At 48.4% G+C, this 22,612-nt stretch overlaps 1 protein-coding gene across 7 annotated transcripts in view; it reads left to right on the plus strand.

The window, feature by feature from the left end:
- Positions 1-22,612, plus strand: part of MTMR1 (myotubularin related protein 1) — a 122,433-nt gene that overhangs the window by 52,726 nt on the left and 47,095 nt on the right. For all 7 annotated transcript variants that reach the window (XM_075323800.1, XM_075323796.1, XM_075323797.1 and 4 more), the window contains 3 exons: positions 511-594; positions 13,737-13,886; positions 14,080-14,268. In XM_075323800.1, the coding sequence (XP_075179915.1) occupies positions 511-594; positions 13,737-13,886; positions 14,080-14,268 (423 nt within the window). The remainder of the gene's footprint in view (positions 1-510; positions 595-13,736; positions 13,887-14,079; positions 14,269-22,612) is intronic.

Raw genomic sequence — 22,612 nt, forward strand, 5'->3', positions numbered from 1 at the left:
CCGTATGACTGTACAAGCAAAGTGGATGAGCTTTTACCAAACATCAAATACAGGCTGTGGAAAAAAAAATCACACATTGACTTGCTGAGTGAATTTAAAATCCATTCTTTATCTTTTTCTGCTGCAGATTTTCACGGCGCATTTCACTGTTATAATGCATAGGGGATACCCACAGCAAAGCCACATATAATGCAGCAGGATCTTGTGTCCGGTTTTGATGTAGATTTGTATTGGAAGGTTTTGCAGCTGGGAATCTGCTTGTAGAGTGACTTTAGATGTGGTAGATTGTACAAGAGCTCGGCATATAATCCAGAGTAGGCCTGGGTGTGGAGAGTTATTGCTGCCTGTTAGGGTTAGGAGTCGCGTATAATCCAGGACGGAGTATTGCTCTCTTGCTGTTAATCGTAGACTTGCTTCTTGATTTCTTCTTGCAATATTTTTTCTTTCTTTGACAAATGCAATTGTCCTGATTTACAAAATAACTTCCATAAAATCGTGTTTCTTTTCCAGCCTCTGTTTGCCTTCAGCTATAAAGAAAAGTTCTCCATGAATGGCTGGAAAGTTTATGACCCTGCAGCAGAATACAAGAGACAGGTATGGTGCTATACTTCACTGCACTGACATATTTTTGCAGTTTTTGGTCACTTCTAGAAAACCTCAGAATACAGTAATTACAGAATACATACAGCTGCACTCTAAAATGCTAACAATCAATAAGGGAACTCTGGTATTGCATTACTGCTCTGGGAATATTTGAAAAAAGATACTTAGCTTATGTATTGGCCATTACATATGAGCCCAGTAACCAACGACAAGGTGATCTTATATACTGGGAACCTAAATTAAAAAAACACAACATAACTACAAAAATACAGTACATACAACTGCACTCTACAATGCTAACGATGAGTAAGGTAACTCTGGTATTGTATTACTGCTATAGGAATATTTGAAAAAAAAAAAAAAGCTACTTAGCTGATGTATTAGCGAATGCATGTAAGCCCAGTAACCAGCGACAAGGGGATCTTATATCCTGTTGGATATGTAGGTCAGCCTGTCTGCGGGACGATAAATAGGAGTACAGATTGTACCAGTGTCAGTCCCACTCATCTTCTGTGATGAGGCACAACTCCCATAGACTATATAATATCCCCTCATCAAGGCTCTAATCCTTCCCGCCATGCCTGCTTGGGTCTGGTGATACAGCCCTGTCCAAGGAGTGCTTCTTAAGGTCCCCATACACATCAGATGGCTGTTGGCCAAACAATGCTGTGGCCTATTGTTCAGCTAAACGGGCATCTCTACCGATTCCCAATCTCAAGAGGGCTTGTTTAGCCGATACATTGGCTGATGACTTATTTTCGGGAGAACAATATGAACGACGATCAGTGCCCCCATACACAGTAGTCTCGTGAACCTGTCGATATCCGTGGATCCGCCTCGCATTAGTCTTATGTATGGGGGACCTTAGAGATGCACTGAAATGGGTTCGTTATTTAGCTTTGGATCTCTAATTTATTTGCGCCACATTTTAATCTAAGGCTATGTTCACACTAGAAAAATGATTTTTCTTAAATTTCTTAAGAAATTTCTTGAGTGAAGGATTAGCGCACCTGCGTTAAACGCACCAATAACGCAGGTGCGTTTTGGTGCATTTTTGGTGCGTTTTTTTTCAGGTTGGTCCCTGCATTTTTTTAATGCCTTTACAGCAATAAAGCATGTTGAAAATGAAAAAAAAAAAAAATAGATAATACAGAGATATAGATAGAGGGATAGATGGATTGATAGATAGATAGATATTTAGGGGAATAGATAGATATAGAAAGAGAGATAATAGAGGGATAGATAATAGAGGGATAGATAGATATGGGATGGATAGATAGATGGATAGATAGACAGACAGATAACTAGATAGAGGGATAGATAGACAGACAGACGGACGATAGATATTCCAGCATTATTTATGTTTTCCCCCACACACACTGCACTTCTCGCGGCCAGTAATGTGTTCACATCAGCGGCCGTAAGAAAAGTCCTCTGCACCTCGCTCAGGAGCCGCATTCAGCAGTCACTCCCTGATCGAGGCTGCGTGGAGAACTGTCACATGCAGCTGGAGCAGGGCTGGAAGCGCCGTGGGACATCGCTGTGGATTACGTCAGACCTCTGTGTTTGGGAGGGGTTAATAAACTGGAGAAAGAGCGGCTTTTTGTCTTTTATTCAAAATAAAGGATTTTTGGTGTGTGTTTCTTTACTTTCACTTACAGATTAGTGACGGCGTGTCATAGACACTGCCATTACTAATCTTGGACTTAGCGGCAGCTATTGGTTGCCGTTAACTCCTTATTACCTGGATGGCCACTGCATCACGGCATCTGGAAGAGCCGGGGACACTCCGGGACTGTCGCATAATGGATGCGACAGTCCCGGGGCAGCTGCGGCTGAGATTCTCGGCTGCAGGAGGAGGGGGGGGCATTAACCCTGGCCCTCGCCCTCCCCAGCCTGAGAATACTGGGCCGCCGCTGTGTGTTTACCCGGCTGGAAGGTAAAAATACAGTGGAGCACACGCTTTTTTTTTTTTTTTTTTCTCTTCTTCCTCTTCCTGTCCTAGTGACAACACTTCCCTGCAAAACGCAGGGCAGGAATGTACGTACACTATGTCCTGAAAACGCAAAATAACGCAGGTATAACGCAGGAATAACGGACATCACTTGCTACCTGCGTTATTCCTGCGCTATTTCATGATTACATTACAGTCAATGGAGTGAAATAACGCAGTTAGCTGCAGAAAAGAAGTGACATGCTCATTCTTTTTCTTAAGAAAATCTACTGAAAGAATTTTCTTAAGAAAAAAACGCAGTGTGCGCACAGCTAATTTTTTTTGCCAAAGGTTTTGCTGGGGAATGTTGGGGAATGCAGAAAGGCTACAAGAATTTCTCAAGAAATTACTGCAGCAAAAACGGACCAAAAACGCAGTGTGTGAACATAGCCTTAGACTTTTCACATCCAACCTCACTGCAGATATCATCATGCATGATGAGAGGGATAGCGCAGCGTGCAATCTATCTTTCCTGTTAAATTGTCAAAATGTCAACATACTTCATTATAAAGGAGTGGGGTCCGTTGGGAGCTATTGACGTCTGTTGTGTGAAGGATCCAACACTGCATGGAGGTTTCTGTGTGTACCGGAAACAGTGACGCAGATGTGACCGTATCGTGATACATCCTGATAATGTTACACCCCTGCGCCTCATACCCCCCTTATTATGCGTACGCTCATGTGCTAGTGACGGCACAGCTATTATCACTCTACTCTGCTGATTTAAGGGTTGTTGAGCAATCAGTCTGCAAGATGTATTGTAGTAAATGCCAATGAAGAGCCTTATCCTTTACTGCAGAATGTCAGCACCATATAAATAATTTACCAACAATACATTGCTTCATGTCAGTATATACTCCCAGCAGTCCCGTATCTCTACATAGGATGTGCGCACACTAGGCCTCTTCAAGGGGAACGTCATCAATTCATATGTAAAACTACACACACCGGTTATCTCCGTCCTATTCAGACTGTTTCAGAGCAATGTGATCATGCACAATGGTGTGTGTGTGTGTGTGTGTGTGTGTGTGTGTGCCGCCGCTGCAGGACCTTGATGCGCTCACCTCGGGGCGAGAGGCCATTCCGTGGGGGGGCGGAGCCTGGGCGAGCGGCCAATCCGTGCGGGGGGCAGACCCGAGGCGAGCGGCCAATCCGTGCGGGGGGCGGGGCCATGGCCAATCCGTGAAGCCGAGCGGCCAATCCGTGCGGGGGGCGGGGCCATGGCGAGCCCAGCGGCCAATCCGCTGTTTGTCACCGTAAGGACATGGCCAATCCGTGCGGGGGGGCGGACCCGAGGCGAGGCGAGCGGCCAATCCGTGCGGGGGGGAGGAGGCGAGCGGCCAATTTGTGCTGGGGGGGGCGAGGCCATGGCTAGCCCAGCGGCCAATTCGCTGTTTGTCACCGTAAGGACATGTCACGGTAAGGACACCATTTTGGAGCAAGAAAAGACAGACAGAATAAGGCAATTATATATGTATGTATGTATGTATGTATGTATGTGTGTGTGTATATATATATATATATATATATATATATATATATATATATATATATATATATATATATATATATATATATATATATATATATATATATATATATATGTGTATATATATTAGAAGGTGGCCCGATTCTATGCATCGGGTATTCTAGAATTTACGTATTGTGTAGTTAATGTATGATTTTGATATATATATATATATATTATACAGTGCCTACAAGTAGTATTCAACCCCCTGCAGATTTAGCAGGTTTGATAAGATGCAAATAAGTTAGAGCCTGCAAACTTCAAACAAGAGCAGGATTTATTAACAGATGCATAAATCTTACAAACCAACAAGTTATGTTGCTCAGTTAAATTTTAATAAATTTTCAACATAAAAGTGTGGGTCAATTATTATTCAACCCCTAGGTTTAATATTTTGTGGAATAACCCTTGTTTGCAATTACAGCTAATAATCGTCTTTTATAAGACCTGATCAGGCCGGCACAGGTCTCTGGAGTTATCTTGGCCCACTCCTCCATACAGATCTTCTCCAAGTTATCTAGGTTCTTTGGGTGTCTCATGTGGACTTTAATCTTGAGCTCCTTCCACAAGTTTTCAATTGGGTTAAGGTCAGGAGACTGACTAGGCCACTGTAACACCTTGATTTTTTTCCCTCTTAAACCAGGCCTTGGTTTTCTTGGCTGTGTGCTTTGGGTCGTTGTCTTGTTGGAAGATGAAATGACGACCCATCATAAGATTAATCTCCAGGTAGGCCGTGCTATCCATCTTCCCATGGATGCGGACCAGATAGCCAGGCCCCTTGGCTGAGAAACAGCCCCACAGCATGATGCTGCCACCACCATGCTTGACTGTAGGGATGGTATTCTTGGGGTCGTATGCAGTGCCATCCAGATTCCAAACGTCACGTGTGTGGTTGGCACCAAAGATCTCGATCTTGGTCTCATCAGACCAGAGAACCTTGAACCAGTCTGTCTCCGAGTCCTCCAAGTGATCATGAGCAAACTGTAGACGAGCCTTGACATGACGCTTTGAAAGTAAAGGTACCTTACGGGCTCGTCTGGAACGGAGACCATTGCGGTGGAGTACGTTTACTTATGGTATTGACTGAAACCAATGTCCCCACTGCCATGAGATCTTCCCGGAGCTCCTTCCTTGTTGTCCTTGGGTTAGCCTTGACTCTTCGGACAAGCCTGGCCTCGGCACGGGTGGAAACTTTCAAAGGCTGTCCAGGCCGTGGAAGGCTAACAGTAGTTCCATAAGCCTTCCACTTTCGGATGATGCTCCCAACAGTGGAGACAGGTAGGCCCAACTCCTTGGAAAGGGTTTTGTACCCCTTGCCAGCCTTGTGACCCTCCACGATCTTGTCTCTGATGGCCTTGGAATGCTCCTTTGTCTTTCCCATGTTGACCAAGTATGAGTGCTGTTCACAAGTTTGGGGAGGGTCTTAATTAGTCAGAAAAGGCTGGAAAAAGAGATAATTAATCCAAACATGTGAAGCTCATTGTTCTTTGTGCCTGAAATACTTCTTAATACTTTAGGGGAACCAAACAGAATTCTGGTGGTTTGAGGGGTTGAATAAGAAATGACCCTCTGAATAAACTTTTCACAATTTAAAAAAAAAAAGAAATAACATTCTTTTTTGCTGCAGTGCATTTCACACTTCCAGGCTGATCTACAGTCCAAATGATGTTATCTGTAGTTACCAAGTGTTTGTGTAGGGCGCTGTACATGTTCTGGGTGTTGTCTGGGTGTGGCGGGGGGCGAGAGCGGTGTTGTATGTGTGTTGCGTTGTTTGTGGAGCGTTGTGTGTGTGTGTTGCGCGGTTTGTGTGGGTGTGGTGTGTTTTGGGGGAGGTATGTTTTGTGTTGTGCGGTATGTGCGTATATTTATGTATGCCGCGGTGTTTGTGTGTTGAGTGTTGTGTGTGTGTGCAGCGTTGTGTGGGTGTGGGTGTCTGTGTAGGGCGGTGTTTGTGGTTCCCAGTGTGTGTTGTGTGTTTGTGTGTGTGTGTGGGTGTGTTGGGGGGAGGTGTGCACCTCCCATCGTGCTCCATCCCCCATGCTGCGCACCCCCCATTGTGCTCCATCCGCCATGCTGCGCACTCCCAAACGTGCTCCATCCGCCATGCTGCGCACTCCCAAACGTGCTCCATCCGCCATGCTGCGCACTTCCAAACGTGCTCCATCCGCCATGCTGCGCATTTCCAAACGTTCTCCATCCGCCATGCTGCGCACTTCGAAACGTGCTCCATCCGCCATGCTGCGCACTCCCAAACGTGCTCCATCCGCCATGCTGCGCACCCCCCATCGTGCTCCATCCCCCATGCTGCACCAGCATCAGCCTCTCTCCTCCCAGCATCAGCCTCTCTCCTCCCAGCATCAGCCTCTCTCCTCCCAGCATCAGCCTCTCTCCTCCCAGCATCAGCCTCTCTCCTCCCAGCATCAGCCTCTCTCCTCCCAGCATCAGCCTCTCTCCTCCCAGCATCAGCCTCTCTCCTCCCAGCATCAGCCTCTCTCCTCCCAGCATCAGCCTCTCTCCTCCCAGCATCAGCCTCTCTCCTCCCAGCATCAGCCTCTCTCCTCCCAGCATCAGCCTCTCTCCTCCCAGCATCAGCCTCTCTCCTCCCAGCATCAGCCTCTCTCCTCCCAGCATCAGCCTCTCTCCTCCCAGCATCAGCCTCTCTCCTCCCAGCATCAGCCTCTCTCCTCCCAGCATCAGCCTCTCTCCTCCCAGCATCAGCCTCTCTCCTCCCAGCATCAGCCTCTCTCCTCCCAGCATCAGCCTCTCTCCTCCCAGCATCAGCCTCTCTCCTCCCAGCATCAGCCTCTCTCCTCCCAGCATCAGCCTCTCTCCTCCCAGCATCAGCCTCTCTCCTCCCAGCATCAGCCTCTCTCCTCCCAGCATCAGCCTCTCTCCTCCCAGCATCAGCCTCTCTCCTCCCAGCCTCAGCCTCTCTCCTCCCAGCCTCAGCCTCTCTCTCCTCCCAGCCTCTGCCTCTCTCTCCTCCCAGCCTCTGCCTCTCTCTCCTCCCAGCCCCTGCCTCTCTCTCCTCCCAGCCCCTGCCTCTCTGTCCCCAGCCTCTGCCTCTCTGTCCCCAGCCTCTGCCTCTCTGTCCCCAGCCTCCTCCAGCACGCCGTGCTCCTCTGCCCCCAGCCTCTGCCTCTCTGTCCCCAGCCTCCTCCAGCACGCCGTGCTCCTCTGCCAACACTCACAGATCCGATCGCATATACACACACACACACACACACACACACACACATTGACGATATTGCACATACGCGCTCACTCACAACATCCGGAGATACCACATGCTTCTGGCCATGTGATCCTCCGGCAGGTCCTGGAAGCTCACTGCAGCACAGTATCGCGGCTGAGAAGCAAGCGATATCTCCGGATGCTGTGAGTGTGTGGATGCGATGTGATGTGTGTGAGAGAGTGAGTGTGATCTGATGTGTGTGTGTGTGTGTGTCTGTTGTTATGTGTGTGCGTGTGGATGTTCCGCCGCTGCAGGACCTTGATACGCTGGTAACTGCTACCATGGTTACCAGCGCATCCCGTCCCCCACTCGCACGGGAGCCCACAGCAGCATACGGCGGCAAACCCCAGCAATTCGAGGGTTTGTGTCGGCTGGGTTGGCGGCGTATGCTGGTGTGGGCTCCTGGGGGTACAGTACTCACCTGGGAGTCGTGTCTCCATGTCAGTTCGGGGGATGCGTGCGGGGGGCGGGGCCAGAGCGAGCGTGCATTGCGTGAGGGGGGCGGGGCGTGGCCGAGTTGCCAATACGTGCAGGGTGCCGGGGTGAGAGGCCAATCCGTGTTGGGGGCGGAGCCTGTGCGAGCGGCCGGCCAATCCGTGTGGGGGGGGGAGCCAGGGCGAGCGACCAATCCGTGCGGGGGTGGGGGGGGCATGGCGAGGCCAGCGGCCAATCCGCTTTGTGTCACCGTAAGGACACAATTTTGGAGCAAGACAGACAGACAGACAGAATAAGTCAATTATATATATAGATATATATAGATATATATATATAATATATATATTACACACACACACAGTACATATCATATACACAATGGAGTATGTATGTGTGTAATATATACAAATATGTGTATCATACATACTATATCAATACTGGAGAGATCACTCCTCAACATTGAAATTACAACACCAAGAAGGAAAAATCATGAATTAATGGAAATCAAAGGATGGATAGATATTTTAATTATATGTATATGATGAAAAGAACATTTTCCAAGCATCTCGATTTATTAATTATCGAGTATGAGAGCAGTGTGCAGAAATCCCCACACCCTGACGCCCTGGCTATCATTGAGGTTATTCATAGTTGCGTGAGGAATGTTCTGCTATGCTGAATGCACTTGGGAAATCCTCAATATCCGCTGCTGGCAGCTCCTTTTCCAAGAGTAGACTAAAGACATCCCAGATGTAATCAATGGGAAACAAGTCTGGAGGCGCTGAATGCCACGGTAGCACATTTAGGCTATACAGATTCCTCACAGTGACATGGTCATTGTCAAACAGTTCCTAAGATATTTTGGAGAAATTGCGGAACCACTGGTTTCATAATCAATTCAATGTAGCTCTGAGCGGTTTGTGTACTTGGAATGTAGGCTGGAGGGGTCTGGCTACAGTGCATTGACACCCCAATCCATAATCGCAGGAGTACGATTGTTGCGAGGCTTACTTGTGGCAGGTGTACCTAGAAGATCTAAGGGGTAACGTCTCTCATTGTAGAGAGTGGCATGCTAGTGTAAGGAGACTTGTAGGCTATGCAGTGCTCCTCTGTGAAATTAAAGGGTTACTCCGGGGAGATAAAAAAAACAAGTTCTTCTACGGCCCTGCCCTAATAAACTATAAAGATGAGATGCACAGTGCTGTTCCATTTCCTAACACTACCTGGAATTCAGTGTGACACTAAAGCTGCTCTTTTCTGCTCCGTTTTACCCTTTGGGATGTTGGATCACCCGTCGGGGGGAGTGGTCTGCTCTATGCTGCCTAGTAACAACCAGCCTTCTGATAATATCTGGTTCTGTTCTGTCTGAAAGCAGAAGATATGGCCATGGTCTGCAGAGACCTCATCTTTATATTTTAGGGGCAGGGCCAGTAGCATTTATCTCCCCAGAATACCCCTTTAAATATGCAAATTGCCTCTCAGAGAGCATGCTTGAACTCTAGTGCCTCCTACTGGAAGTAGCAATTCCAAAAGTCAATAGACCCCTTAAGACTTGCCAGATGACTTGGGATAAAAGACAAACCAGTCTCCTTACGCTGGCACGTTACCCTTTAGACCCCAGTGAGAGGGTCATACAGCAAAATCAGATCTCATGCTTTGGACTGAGGAACGGCAACACCCTGAAGCACGTCTCTGCAAATAGAGAGATTGGCTTTGCGTTTCTCTTGGGACATTAGCCAAGGCTTGTTAAATGGTCAATGTTTATTTTTTTGGATTGCTACATCCAGTAGGTGCTGCTCAAATTTTCATAGTCTCCAAGGTGGGCATATCTTGAAGAATTTAAGCTGTTTTTGAGAGTGCAGTAAGTTGGCCATATAACATAGACGACAATCACCTCGCAATGCTCGGACTGGCCGGCGGCTCTTCGGACTCCAGCGTGGCAGCAGGTATTTCTATGCAGCTCTCATGCTCTGGTCTGGAGAGCCACCCTCTAGTCCGAGCATTGCGATGCGAACGGTGTCCATGTTAAACGGCCGTCTGACTGCGCCCTAAGGCAAAGGGTGGTCACAGCAGAAACAGGCGGGTCCTAACCTACGGGGCCACGGAACTCCTCCGCAGGAGACCACAGTTGCCCACGATCCAAGCTCGGGCAGTTGCAGTGTCTCTCTAATGTTTTCCCTGCAGAGAACGCTTGCGACTCCACAGCAAACAATTGACATGCTGCGGCTCGGAAAGCCACACCACAGATCAGTCTACGCTGCGGGTAGTACTTGTACAGTGGAAATCCCGTCCACTGTGCTTGTACTGTACATCAGTGTTTTGGACGTAGCTGAAGCATGCTGCGTCCAAAACACTGTGGACACTGATCGTGGGCACGCACCCTTAAAGGGAACCTGTCACCAGTTTTTTTCACTATGAAACCAAAAGTGTCACCTTCTGCAGCTCCTGGGCTGCATTCTATGAAGGTGCACCTTGTGCCGACTCCCCTTGCAGATCCCGACTATAACTTGATAAAATCTTACTATTAGGTATGCTAATGACCTGTGAGGTTCAGATGGGCATGCTCATTTTCGTCTCCTGTCCCTCCTTGTGGTCTTTTTCACCATTCTCCTTTCATGAATGACGTGACGCCGCCATCATCATGCACACTGCTCGGTCAAATCTTGCGTCTGTGCATTCATTCCCCCATCTCGCGCAGGTGCAGGTCACCCTTGCGCGAGGCGGCGCAGTGTTTGCGCATGCGCTAGATTATGGTCGGCAATGTGCATGACGTCCCCTGCGTCATCCTCGTACCCTACCATAATCCCACTAATGCGCAAACACTGCATCGGCTCGCGCAAGGGTGAACTGCACCTGCGCGAGATGGGGAAATGACTGCACAGAGGCGAGATTTGGCCGAGCAGCGTGCATGACGATGGCGGCGGCGTCATCACGTCAATCATGAAAGGAGGATGGCGAAGAAGCTCACAAGGAGGGACAGGAGACGAAGGGGAGTCGGCACAAGGTGCACCTTCATAGAATGCAGCCCAGGAGCTGCAGAAGGTGACCCTTTTGGTTTCATAGTGAAAAAACTGGTGACGGGTTCCCGTTAAGGGTGCGTGCCCACAGTGTTTTGGATGCACCATGCTTCAGCTATGTCCAAAACGCTGCCTTGTACAGTACAAGCATAGTGGACGGGATTTCTAGAAATCCCATGCCCACTGTGCAAGTATTACATGCAGCGTAGACTGATCTGTGGTGTGGCACTTTTGGTTTCATAGTGAAAAAAAAAAAAACTGGTGACAGGTTCCCTTTAACATTTTTGTATTTTTTAAAGAAAACTTACCATATTTTTCGGACTATAAGACGCACCTGACCATACGACGCACCCTGGTTTTAGAGCAGGAAAATAGGAAAATAAAATTTTAAGCAAAAAAATGGAGTCATGACACACTGTTATGGGGCGAGGATTTGCTGTTGACACTGTTATGGGGGGTAATGTCCCCAAATTCTCTACTAAGGTACCCCCTCCTGGTAATGATCCCTCCTGCCTTGTATATACCCCCATCCTGCTCATAATATACCCCCATCCTTGCTTATAATATACCCCCATCCTGGGGGTCGCCGGCACAGACAGGAGGACATCGCGGTGCTACAGGGGAACGGGGACGGCTCCACTCAGCGGCCGCCGGCAGCCAGGAGGAGATCGCGGTACTGCAGGGGAATGGTGACAGGTGAGTGTACTGATTCACTGCACCCCGCGCTGATGATGATGCACGGGGGGCAGTGAATACAGCCGCACATGATCACTCCAGGCTGCGGTTGCCAGGGGGTGATCATGCGTGTCGGCTGTTTACCCCTCGCCCATCATCCCGCCCACCTGTCAGCGCTGAGAGATGATGGGCGCGCATATTAAATGAGCGGGTCCACGTGGTCACGGCAGGTGCTGCTGCAGCCTGCTCATGCCCCCGATGACCCGCTCCACCGCAGCACCCTCATTCCGCGCAGCCCTGTATTCAGACCATAAGACGCACCCCCCACTTTCCCCCAACATTTTGGGGGAAAAAAAGAGTGCGTCTTATAGTCTGAAAAATACGGTACTTAGCAGCGTTTTTTCCCCCACACCTTCCTAAAACCTTTGCACTGCACTTTATGTACGTATGATGTGTGTATGCAATAGGAGAATCCACAGTGGTTTATGTGTACATAATATACACACACACAAATCAGCCATTGGGTGCATGTATAAATGTATGTGTACCGTGTGACCCAGCAGTGTGGATATGCAGATCTAGATCAATGGTTTGATTTTAGAAGTAAATGTGGTTGCAGATAATTACACTTTTTATTCCTCTGCACCTATATTTGCCATCGATCACTGCATTTGTAAGCTTCTGAATGATTCATTTTCCTGTTCAGATCCTGTTCCCTCAGAATGTATTGATCAGATCTTATAGAGCTGCTGTCTCCGCGTGCAAACAGGCTACATCTAATTACCTCTAAGGATGCTCTATAGATCCTGCCGTCCTCAGAGACAATCTTGCAGGAATAAGACAGGGAGATCAAATAGTATTATGAAAATAAAGAAACATACTTGTGTATATAAATTGTGTGTATATGTACACATACGTGTGTGTGTGTATCTCTATCTCTCTATATAGATGGATAGATATTTAGATAAATAGAGATATATTTTTATATATATCTCTATATATACCTATATATCTCTATCTCTCACATATATACTATATACATATATCTATCTCTCTATCTCTCTCTCTACCTATATGGATAGATAGAAAAATATATAAATATATCAATATAGGTAGAGAGAGAGAGATTGAAATATTATATATATATATATAGATAGATAGATAGATAGATAGAGATATATATAGAGATATAGATAGATAGAGATAGAGATAGAGATATATATATAGATATAGATATATATATCTATATATATAGATATAGATATATATATAGATATAGATATATATCTATATGCCAGCCTTGTGACCCTCCACGATCTTGTCTCTAATGGCCTTGGAATGCTCCTTTGTCTTTCCCATGTTGACCAAGTATGAGTGCTGTTCACAAGTTTGGGGAGGGTCTTAATTAGTCAGAAAAGGCTGGAAGAAGAGATAATTAATCCAAACATGTGAAGCTCATTGTTCTTTGTGCCTGAAATACTTCTTAATACTTTAGGGGAACCAAACAGAATTCTTGTGGTTTGAGGGGTTGAATAATAAATGACCCTCTGAATAAACTTTTCACAATTTAAAAAAAAAATAAAGAAATAACATTCTTTTTTGCTGCAGTGCATTTCACACTTCCAGGCTGATCTACAGTCCAAGTGTCACAATGCCAAGTTAATTCCGAATGTGTAAACCTGCTAAATCTGCAGGGGGTTGAATACTACTTGTAGGCACTGTGTATGTATGTATGTATGTATATGTATGTATGTATGTATGTATGTGTGTATATATATATATATATATATATATATATATATATATATATATATATATATATATATATATATATATATATATATATATATATATATATATATATATATATATATATATATATATATATATATATATATATATATAATCCCTCTATCAAGCTCTATCTATATCTCTCTCTCTATACCTATATAGATAGATAGAGATATATATGTATATGTGTATATATATATATATATCAATAGATATCGATCTATTCATATATATATATATATATATATATATATATATATATATATATATATATATATATTCTCTATACATATAGATAGATAGATAATATCTCTATCTATGTATATAAAAGCAATGGGGATAAGGAGCGTAATGTGTCAAAAAGAATTTCCCTGCATACTGTTACGCAGCATTGTACGTCCTGAAAGCCACTGGCCACTGTATGAACAGGCTTTGTTTTTTCCCCATTACTTTGTTTAGGGTTTGCCCAATGAAAGCTGGAAAATCTCAAAGATAAACAGCACGTATGAGCTCTGTGACACGTACCCAGCAGTGTTTGTTGTCCCCACAAGTGTAGCAGATGATGACCTGGCCCGGGTCGGAGCGTTTAGAGCCAAAGGACGTATTCCGGTAAGATTTTGTTTCCAGGTTTTTAGAAATCTTGTACCTAATGTGACAGTAACGTCCTCTGCTAACATTAGAAATTCTCTGTGTTGTTCCAAGGCTTTTGATCTGACAGTCACAACTTGGGAGGCAAATGAGTGTCCCTTTAATTGCAGCAGAGTTGGTTATTAGTATGTCAGTTGTGGTTTTGTGTTTCTAGGTCTTGTCGTGGATTCACCCCGAGAGCCAGGCTACCATCACGCGCTGCAGCCAGCCTTTGGTGGGGCCAAATGACAAGAGGTGCAAAGAGGATGAGAAGTATTTGCAGACGATCATGGATGCCAACGCCCAGTCACATAAACTTATTATATTTGATGCCAGGCAAAACAGTGTTGCTGATACTAACAAGGTAATGCCCGGCTTCTTGTTGTACTGTTTCCTTTTGAGGTGCCTTTTATAGAGAGACCCCATCATCAATTTATTTTTGGTGGAAATCTAACAAAAGAGAATATAAACAAAGGCTTTCTTCGTCGCTCTATTGGGAGACCCAGACAATTGGGTGTATAGCTACTGCCTCCGGAGGCCACACAAAGTATTACACTTAAAAGTGTAAGGCCCCTCCCCTTCTGCCTATACACCCCCCGTGGGATCACGGGCTGCTCAGTTTTCATGCTTTGTGCGAAGGAGGTCAGACATCCACGCATAGCTCCACTGTTTTTAGTCAGCAGCAGCTGCTGACTATGTCGGTTGGAAGAAAAGAGGGCCCATACTAGGGCCCCCATCATGCTCCCTTCTCACCCCACTTTCTGTCGGCAGTGTTTGTAAGGTTGAGGTATCCATTGCGGGTACGGAGGCTGGAGCCCACATGCTGCTTTCCTTCCCCATCCCCCTCAGGGCTCTGGGTGAAGTGGGATCTTACAGGTCTCCAGGCACTGAGACCGGGCTCCATCCACAGACCCAGAGAACCTGCTGGATATGGAGCTGAGTATCGTCAGGGACAGGGCCCTGCTACATTAAGGTACTCTGTGTCTCCGTACACATCGCGCACACACACACCAGCATTGCTGGGAGTGTTAGTGCGCCGGGGACAACAGCGCGGAGCGCTTGTGCTTTTATTCACTGCAGCTTAGCTGAGTGAATTTATGTATTAGGAACTGCCGCGCCGGCCGCTGCTGGGTGTTTTACACTGTGGCGCGGCTGGGACTTGTGGTGCGCCGGGGACTTCCGCGCTGGCCGTGCATAGGACGGCCGCGCTTATTACTCGAGTCCCCGGCTTTGCGGCCTAGTTTTCGTTTCGTTCCCGCCCCCAGCCCTGCCAGTCAGGGGAGGGGCGGGACGCTGTACAGAAAGTCAGCGCCGAGAGCTGGAGTCTGCTTTGCATTCTCCAGCCCCCTCACTGGACACAGTGGGACGCCAGTTTCCCGCTCTTGTCTGGGGCACGCCCACGGCCCGCCCCTCTTCACAGGACGCCGGCGGCCATTCCTGCATGCAGTCCGAGCTGGAGAAGGGAGACAAGCTCTGGGCAACCAGTCACAGGATTCTGGCGACCACACTCCCGCTTTTGTGCGGGCGGTAAGCAGCACCTGAAGTGCTGACCCCACTAATGCCGAAGTGGTCATTTGTACTTTATGCTTGTATGCTATACACTGCACTGTACGGTCGCTATTCTTGGATATATACCCTCCTAGATGGCTAGACAAGAGCAGCAAAAAGCAAGGGTGCTAAGGCACAAGCTTTCTATGCTGCGTGTATTGCATGTGCTGAAGTGTTCATTTGTACTTTATGCTTGTATGCTATACATTGCACTGTACGGTCGCTATTCTTGGCTATATACTATCCTAGATGGCTAGACAACAGCAGCAAAAAAGCAAGGGTGCCAAGGCACAGGCTTTCTATGCTGCTTGTACTGCATGTGATACCGTTCCACCGGCAGGTTCCACTGACCCCCATTGTGTGCAATGCTCCCCTGTAGCACTCGCTCAGCCGGGGTCTCTGCTAGAGGTGGCCAAAGAAACCACCTGTGAACCCTGTCCAGGGAAAGGGACGGAGTGGCAGTTTCGGCTGATAGATTGTCTGTGACTATGACTAACATCTTAGAGACTTTGCAGTCCAGACAGACCATGGGCAATGTTGATTCAATGCTCCCGGGCCACCCTCATTTGGAACAAATCAGTGCTCCGGGGAGGTCCCATGCATCCCAGGGTGAAGGCTCTGACACGGACAACAGTCCCAGACAGCCTAAGCGAGCTCGCTGGGAGCGGCACTCGGCTTCATCACTGGTCAGGGTCCCAGCAGGAGGACTCTAATGATGAGGCAGACGTAGCTGATCAGGACTCTGATCCTGAGACCGCTCTCAAGCCGGATACACCGGATGGTGACGCCATGGTGAATGATCTTATAGCGTCCATCAATGGAATGTTGGATATTTCTCCCTCAGCTCCTCCAGTGGAGGAGTCAGCTTCACAGCAGGAGAAATTCCATTTCAGTATCTCAAGCGTAAATTGAGTACTTTTCTGGCCACTCTGACTTCAGAGAGGCAGTTCAGAAACACCACGCTTAGGGCTAAGCCACACGGCGAGAAAAACGGTGCGAGTGGAGTGCGATAAAACATCGCATTCCCCTCGGACCAATTCTAGCCTGTGTGTCAGCACACATGGGCGATTATTTTCTCAGCCCTAATCGGACCGAGAAAACAATCGCAGCATGCTGCGATTGTAAGCTGAGTCTCTTTCTCTCGCACCCATTCAAGTGAATGGGGCGAGAAAAAAATCGCACTGCACTCGCAGTACACCGGTGTACTGCTAGTGCAGTGCGAGAATGGCAATAGCTGACTACGCAGGAGAGAGGGAGAGAAATCCCTCCCTCCTCTCCTGAGTGCCGGCACGCCCCCCGCAGCTGAGGTCTGCTCGCACGAACGGACCTCAGTTGCAAGGACACAGGCATGACACTCGGCTCTGCTGTACTGCCAGCACGAGCCGAGTCTCATGCAAGTGGATCGCAGTAGTGCCCGTGTGGCCCCAGCCTTATCCAGATAAGCGTTTCTCCAAACGTATTAAGGATACAAGTTATCCCTTTCCACCTGACGTGGTCAAGAGCTGGACCCAGTGTCCAAAGGTGGATCCTCCAATCTCCAGGCTGGCGACTAGATCCATAGTTGCAGTGGAAGATGGGGCTTCCCTTAAAGATGCCACTGACACAGATGGAGCTCTGGTTGAAATCCATCTATGAAACTATCGGCGCGTCGTTTGCTCCAGCATTCGCAGCCGTATGGGCACTACAAATTAGTTCAGCTGGTCTGGCGCAGATTGACATCGTCACACGTACATCTGTTCCGCAAGTAGCGTCCTTAACCTCTCAAATGTCTGCATTTGCGTCTTACGCTATTAATGCTGTCCTGGACTCTACGAGCAGTACGGTAGGGGCGTCCGCCAACTCCGTGGTTGTACGCAGAGCCTTGGGGTTAAGGGAATGGAGGCAGATGCTGCTTCCAAAAAAGTGCTTAATTGCCATTTTCTGTGACAGACTGTTTCGTGAGAGATTAGATGAAATCGTTAAACAGTCCAAGTCTAAGGATTCTTCCTTACCCCAGCCCAAACCTAACAAACCCCAACAGAGGAGGGGACAGTCGAGGTTTCGGTCCTTTCGAGGCTCGGGCAGGGCCCAATTGTCCTCGTCTAAAAGGACTCAAAAGGTTCAGAGGAGCTCAGGTTCTTGGCGGGCTCAGTCACGCCCAAAGAAGGCAGCCGGAGGAACCGCTACCAAGGCAGCTTCCTCATGACTGTCGGCCTCCTCTCTCCGCATCCTCGGTCGGTGGCAGGCTCGCCCGCTTTGGGGACATTTAGCTGCCACAGGTCAAAGACCGTTGGGTGAGAGACATTCTGTCTCAAGAGTACAGGATCGAGTTCAGTTCTCGTCCTCCGACCCGATTCTTCAGAACTTCTCCACCTCCCGACCGAGCCGGTGCTCGTCTGCAGGCGGGTGCTCTCTAAAGGCAGAAGGAGTGGTGATCTCTGTTCCTCTCCAGGACCAAAATCACGGTTTTTACTCCAATTTGTTTGTGGTGCCACAAAAGGGACGGGTCTTTCCGTCCTGTTCTGGACCTAAAAAACTGCTCAACAAGCATGTGAAGACCAGGCGGTTCCGGATGGAATCCCTCCGCTCCGTCATCGCCTCAATGTCTCAAGAAGAGTTCCTAGCATCAATGGACATGCTCCAGAGCACCAGCGTTTCTACGCTTCGTTATAGGAAACGAACACCTTTAGTTCGTAGCCCTGCCTTTCGGTCTGGCGACAGCCCCACGGGTCTTCACCAAGGTCATGGCTGCAGTAGTAGCAGTCCTGCGCTCTCAGGGTCACTCTGTGATCCCTTGCTTGGACGATCTACTCGTCAAGGCACCCTCTCAAGAGGCATGCCAACACAGCCTGATCGTTGCGCTGGAGACTCTCCAGAGTTTCGGGTAGATCATCAACTTTTCAAAGTCAATTCTGACCCCGACCCAATCGCTAACATATGGGGTTTCATACTCTATCAGCGATAGTGAAACTTCCGCTGGGCAAACAGCGTTCACTTCAGACAGGGGTGCAATCTCTCCGTCAAGGCCAGTCGCACCCCTTGAGACGCCTCATGCACTTCCTAGAGAAGATGGTAGCAGCATTAGAGGCAGTCCCTTTCGCGCAGTTTCATCTGCGTCCACTACAAGGGGACATTCTCCGCCAATGGGACGGGGAGTCGACGTTCCCTCGACAGGGACGTTTCTCTTTCTCAGGCGGCCAAGGAGTCTCTTCGGTGGTGGCTTCTTCCCACCTCATTGTCTTCAGGGTGGGGAGAAATTTTTCTCCTCCACAGGGCTCAAGGTACGTGGACTCAGCAGGAGTCCACCCTTCAGATCAATGTTCTGGAAATCAGAGCAGTGTATTTTGTCCTACGAGCCTTCCAGCAGTGGCTGGAAGGCAAGCAGATCCGAATTCAGGCGGACAACCCCACAGCGGTGGCATACATCAACCACCAAGGGGGGACACGCAGTCGGCAAGCCTTCCAGGAAGTCCGGCGGTTTCTGACGTGGGTGGAAGACACGGCATCCACCATATCCGCAGTTCACATCCCGGGCGTAGAAAACTGGGAAGCAGACTTCCTCAGTCGCCAGGGTATGGACGCAGGGGAATGGTCTCTTCACCCGGACGCGTTTCAGGAGATCTGTCGCCGCTGGGGGATGCCGGACGTCGACCTAATGGCGTCCCGGCACAACAACAAGGTCCCAGCTTTCACGGCACGGTCTCACGATCACAGAGCTCTGGCGGCGGACGCCTTAGTTCAAGATTGGTTGCAGTTCCGGCTCCCTTATGTGTTTCCACCTCTGGCGCTGTTGCCCAGAGTGCTACGCAAGATCAGGTCCGACTGCCGCCGCGCCATCCTCGTCGCTCCAGACTGGCCGAGGAGGTCGTGGTTCCCGGATATGTGGCATCTCACGGTAGGACAACCGTGGGCACTACCAGACCGGCCAGACTTGCTGTCTCAAGGGCCGTTTTTCCATCTGAATTCTGCGGCCCTGAACCTGACTGTGTGGCCATTGAGTCCTGGATCCTAGCGTCTTCAGGATTATCTCAAGAGGTCATTGCCTCCATGGGATAGGCTAGGAAACCAAGCTCTACCAAGATCTACCACAGGACGTGGAAGATATTCTTAGCTTGGTGCTCGGCTCAGGACGTTTCTCCCTGGCCATTGGCATTGACTACTTTCCTTTCCTTCCTGCAATCCAGGTTGGAAAAAGGTTGGTCGCTCGGCTCCCTTAAGGGACAAGTCTCTGCGCTCTCTGTGTTTTTTCAGAAGCGCCTGGCCAGACTCCAACAGGTACGCACGTTCCTGCAAGGGGTTTGTCAGATCGTCCCTCCTTACAAGCAGCCGTTAGAGCCCTGGGATCTGAACAGGGTTCTAATAGCTCTCCAGAAGCCGCTTTTCGAGCCTATGAGGGATGTTTCCCTTTCTCGCCTTCACGGACAGTGGCCTTTTCTAGTGGCGGTCACGTCTCTTCGGAGAGTGGCCAAGCTAGCAGCGCTGTCTTGCAAATCTCCCTTCCTGGTGTTTTCACCAGGACAAGGTGGTTCTGCGCCCGATTCAGGAGTTCTCCCTAAGGTGGTATCCCCCTGTCATCTCAATCGGGATATCTCCTTACCGTCTTGTCATCCAGTTCATCAATGTGAACGGGATTTGCTTTTGTTGGATCTGGTGAGAGCTCTCAGAATCTACTTTTCCCGCACGGCGCTCCTGCGCCGCTCGGAGGCACTCTTGTCCTTGTCGCTGGTCAGCGTAAGGGGTTGCAAGCTTCCAAATCCACCCTGACTCGGTGGATCAACGAACCAGTTCTTGAAGTCTACCGTTCTGCGGGGCTTCCGGTTCCCTCAGGGCTGAAGGCCCATTTTGCCAGAGCCGTGGGTGCATCCCGGGCATTACGGCACCAGGCTTCGGCCCAGCAGGTGTGCCAGGCGGCTACCTGGTCGAGTCTGCACGCTTTTACCAAGCATTATCAGATGCATACCTATGCTTCGGCGGACGCCAGCCTAGGTAGAAGAGTCCTGCAGGCGGCGGTTGCCCCCATGTAGGAAAAGGCCATTTTACGGCCTATCACGAGGTATTATTTTACCCACCCAGGGATTGCTTTTGGACATCCCAATTGTCTGGGTCTCCCAATAGAGCGACGAAGAAGAAGGGAATTTTGTTTACTTACCGTAAATTCCTTTTCTTCTAGCTCTAATTGGGAGACCCAGCACCCGCCCCTGTTTTTTTTTTGGGGTATACATGTTAGTCATGTTGAATGGTTTCAGTTCTCCGATATTCCTTCGGATTGAATTTGCTTAAACCAGTTTATTGGCTTTCCTCCTTCTTGCTTTTGCACTAAAACTGAGCAGCCCGTGATCCCACGGGGGGTGTATAGGCAGAAGGGGAGGGGCCTTACACTTTTAAGTGTAATACTTTGTGTGGCCTCCGGAGGCAGTAGCTATACACCCAATTGTCTGGGTCTCCCAATTAGAGCTAGAAGAAAAGGAATTTACGGTAAGTAAACAAAATTCCCTTCTTTGTTGTTTGGGTGGAGCCGGCCATGGTGATGAGAATGCTTAAAAGACTAAGGGTACTGTCTCACTAAACAACGTACCAGCGATTCCGACCACGATATGACCTGGTCAGGATCGCTGGTGCGTCACTACATGGTCGCTGGTAAGCTGTCAATCAGGCAGATCTCACCAGTGACCAGCCACCAGCGACGCGTGGAAGCGATGCTGCGCTTGGAAGCGATGCTGCGCTTGGTATAAAATCGCGGAACCAAGCAAAGCCCTTCACTTGGTTACCCGATATTTACTTTGGTTACCTGCACACACCGCTTAGCGCTGGCTCCCTGCACTCGTAGCCAGAGTACACATCGGGTTAATAAGCAAACCTCTTTTCTTATTTACCCGATGTGTACTCTGGCTACGAGTGCAGGGTGCCGGCACTGGCAGCCTGAGAGCGATGTACGCTAGTAACCAAGGTAAATATCGGGTAACCAAGCAAAGCGTTTCGCTTGGTTACCCGATGTGTACCTTGGTTACCAGCGTCCGCAGCTGTCAGAAGCTGGCTCCCTGCACATTCAGATCGTTGCTCTCTCGCTGTCACACACAGCGATGTGTGCTTCACAGCGGGAGAGCAACATCCAAAAAATGAACCAGGGCTGTGTGTAACAATCAGCGATTTCCCAGCAGGGGCCAGATCGCTGCTCAGTGTCACACACAGTGAGATCGCTGATGAGGTCACTGGTGCGTCACAAAAACCATGACTCAGCAGCGATCTCGCTATGTGAGAAGTACCCCTAAGGGTCTGCTTACACGATACACAGCATTAAATGACCACCTATCAGCCACACTATTGGCCTTAAAGGGAATCTGTCACCAGGTTTTTGCCTCCTAATCTAAGAGCAGTAAAACGTAAGGTCAGAGATCCTGATTCCAGCGGTGTTTCACTTACTGGGCTGCTTAGTGTAATTTTGATTAAAATCACTGTTTAATCAGAAGCAGATTATCATTAGAGTACTAATTGGCGTGCTGCCAGGTAGTGCAGCATTTTTATGAGCTCTGTATAACTGCTAGATCTGCAGCAGAGAAAACATTGATTTTATCAAAATGACAGCAAACAGCTCAGTAAGTGACACATCACTGGAATCAGTGTCTTTGTCTCTACATTATGCTGCTCTCAGATGGGGGAGCAAAAACCTGGTGACAGATTCCCTTTAAAAATTTTATTTCCTTAACCTATAAAAGGGTTTGGCCACTTTATTTTCGTTTGTGTTGGAAACGTGCAGAAGTCTCTTTCCAGTCTGTTACGAGAAGATCTGCTCCGATGTCTTGATTTCTGGACTGTGTCCCCTTCTTTGCCTCAGTCCTTTATGTCTGTAACTTGACACTCTGCCCCAGCACGGGAAGACCCATCCAGTAGTGGTGACCATGGGACTGCGCTGTGCTCCGCTCTGCCCACTCGGTAGTTTCCCTTTCCCTGGGCACTTTTATTGGCAGCTGCTGACCTTGTCCCCTATTAGTCAGATTAGGCAGACATTGGTCCCTTTATAAGCTCCCCACTTTCCATAGAAAAAAATCAAACTCCCTAATTTGTGACTGTCTCTGTCAAGTGTTTTAGGCTAGTTTCACACTTGCGTTGAACAGTATCCGTTGCATTGCATTGTGCGACGGATGCAACGGATGTGTTGCATATAGTGGCACAACGGATGCTGC

The sequence above is a fragment of the Anomaloglossus baeobatrachus genome, chromosome 9, assembly GCF_048569485.1.
Source record: "Anomaloglossus baeobatrachus isolate aAnoBae1 chromosome 9, aAnoBae1.hap1, whole genome shotgun sequence".
NCBI lineage: Eukaryota > Metazoa > Chordata > Amphibia > Anura > Aromobatidae > Anomaloglossus > Anomaloglossus baeobatrachus.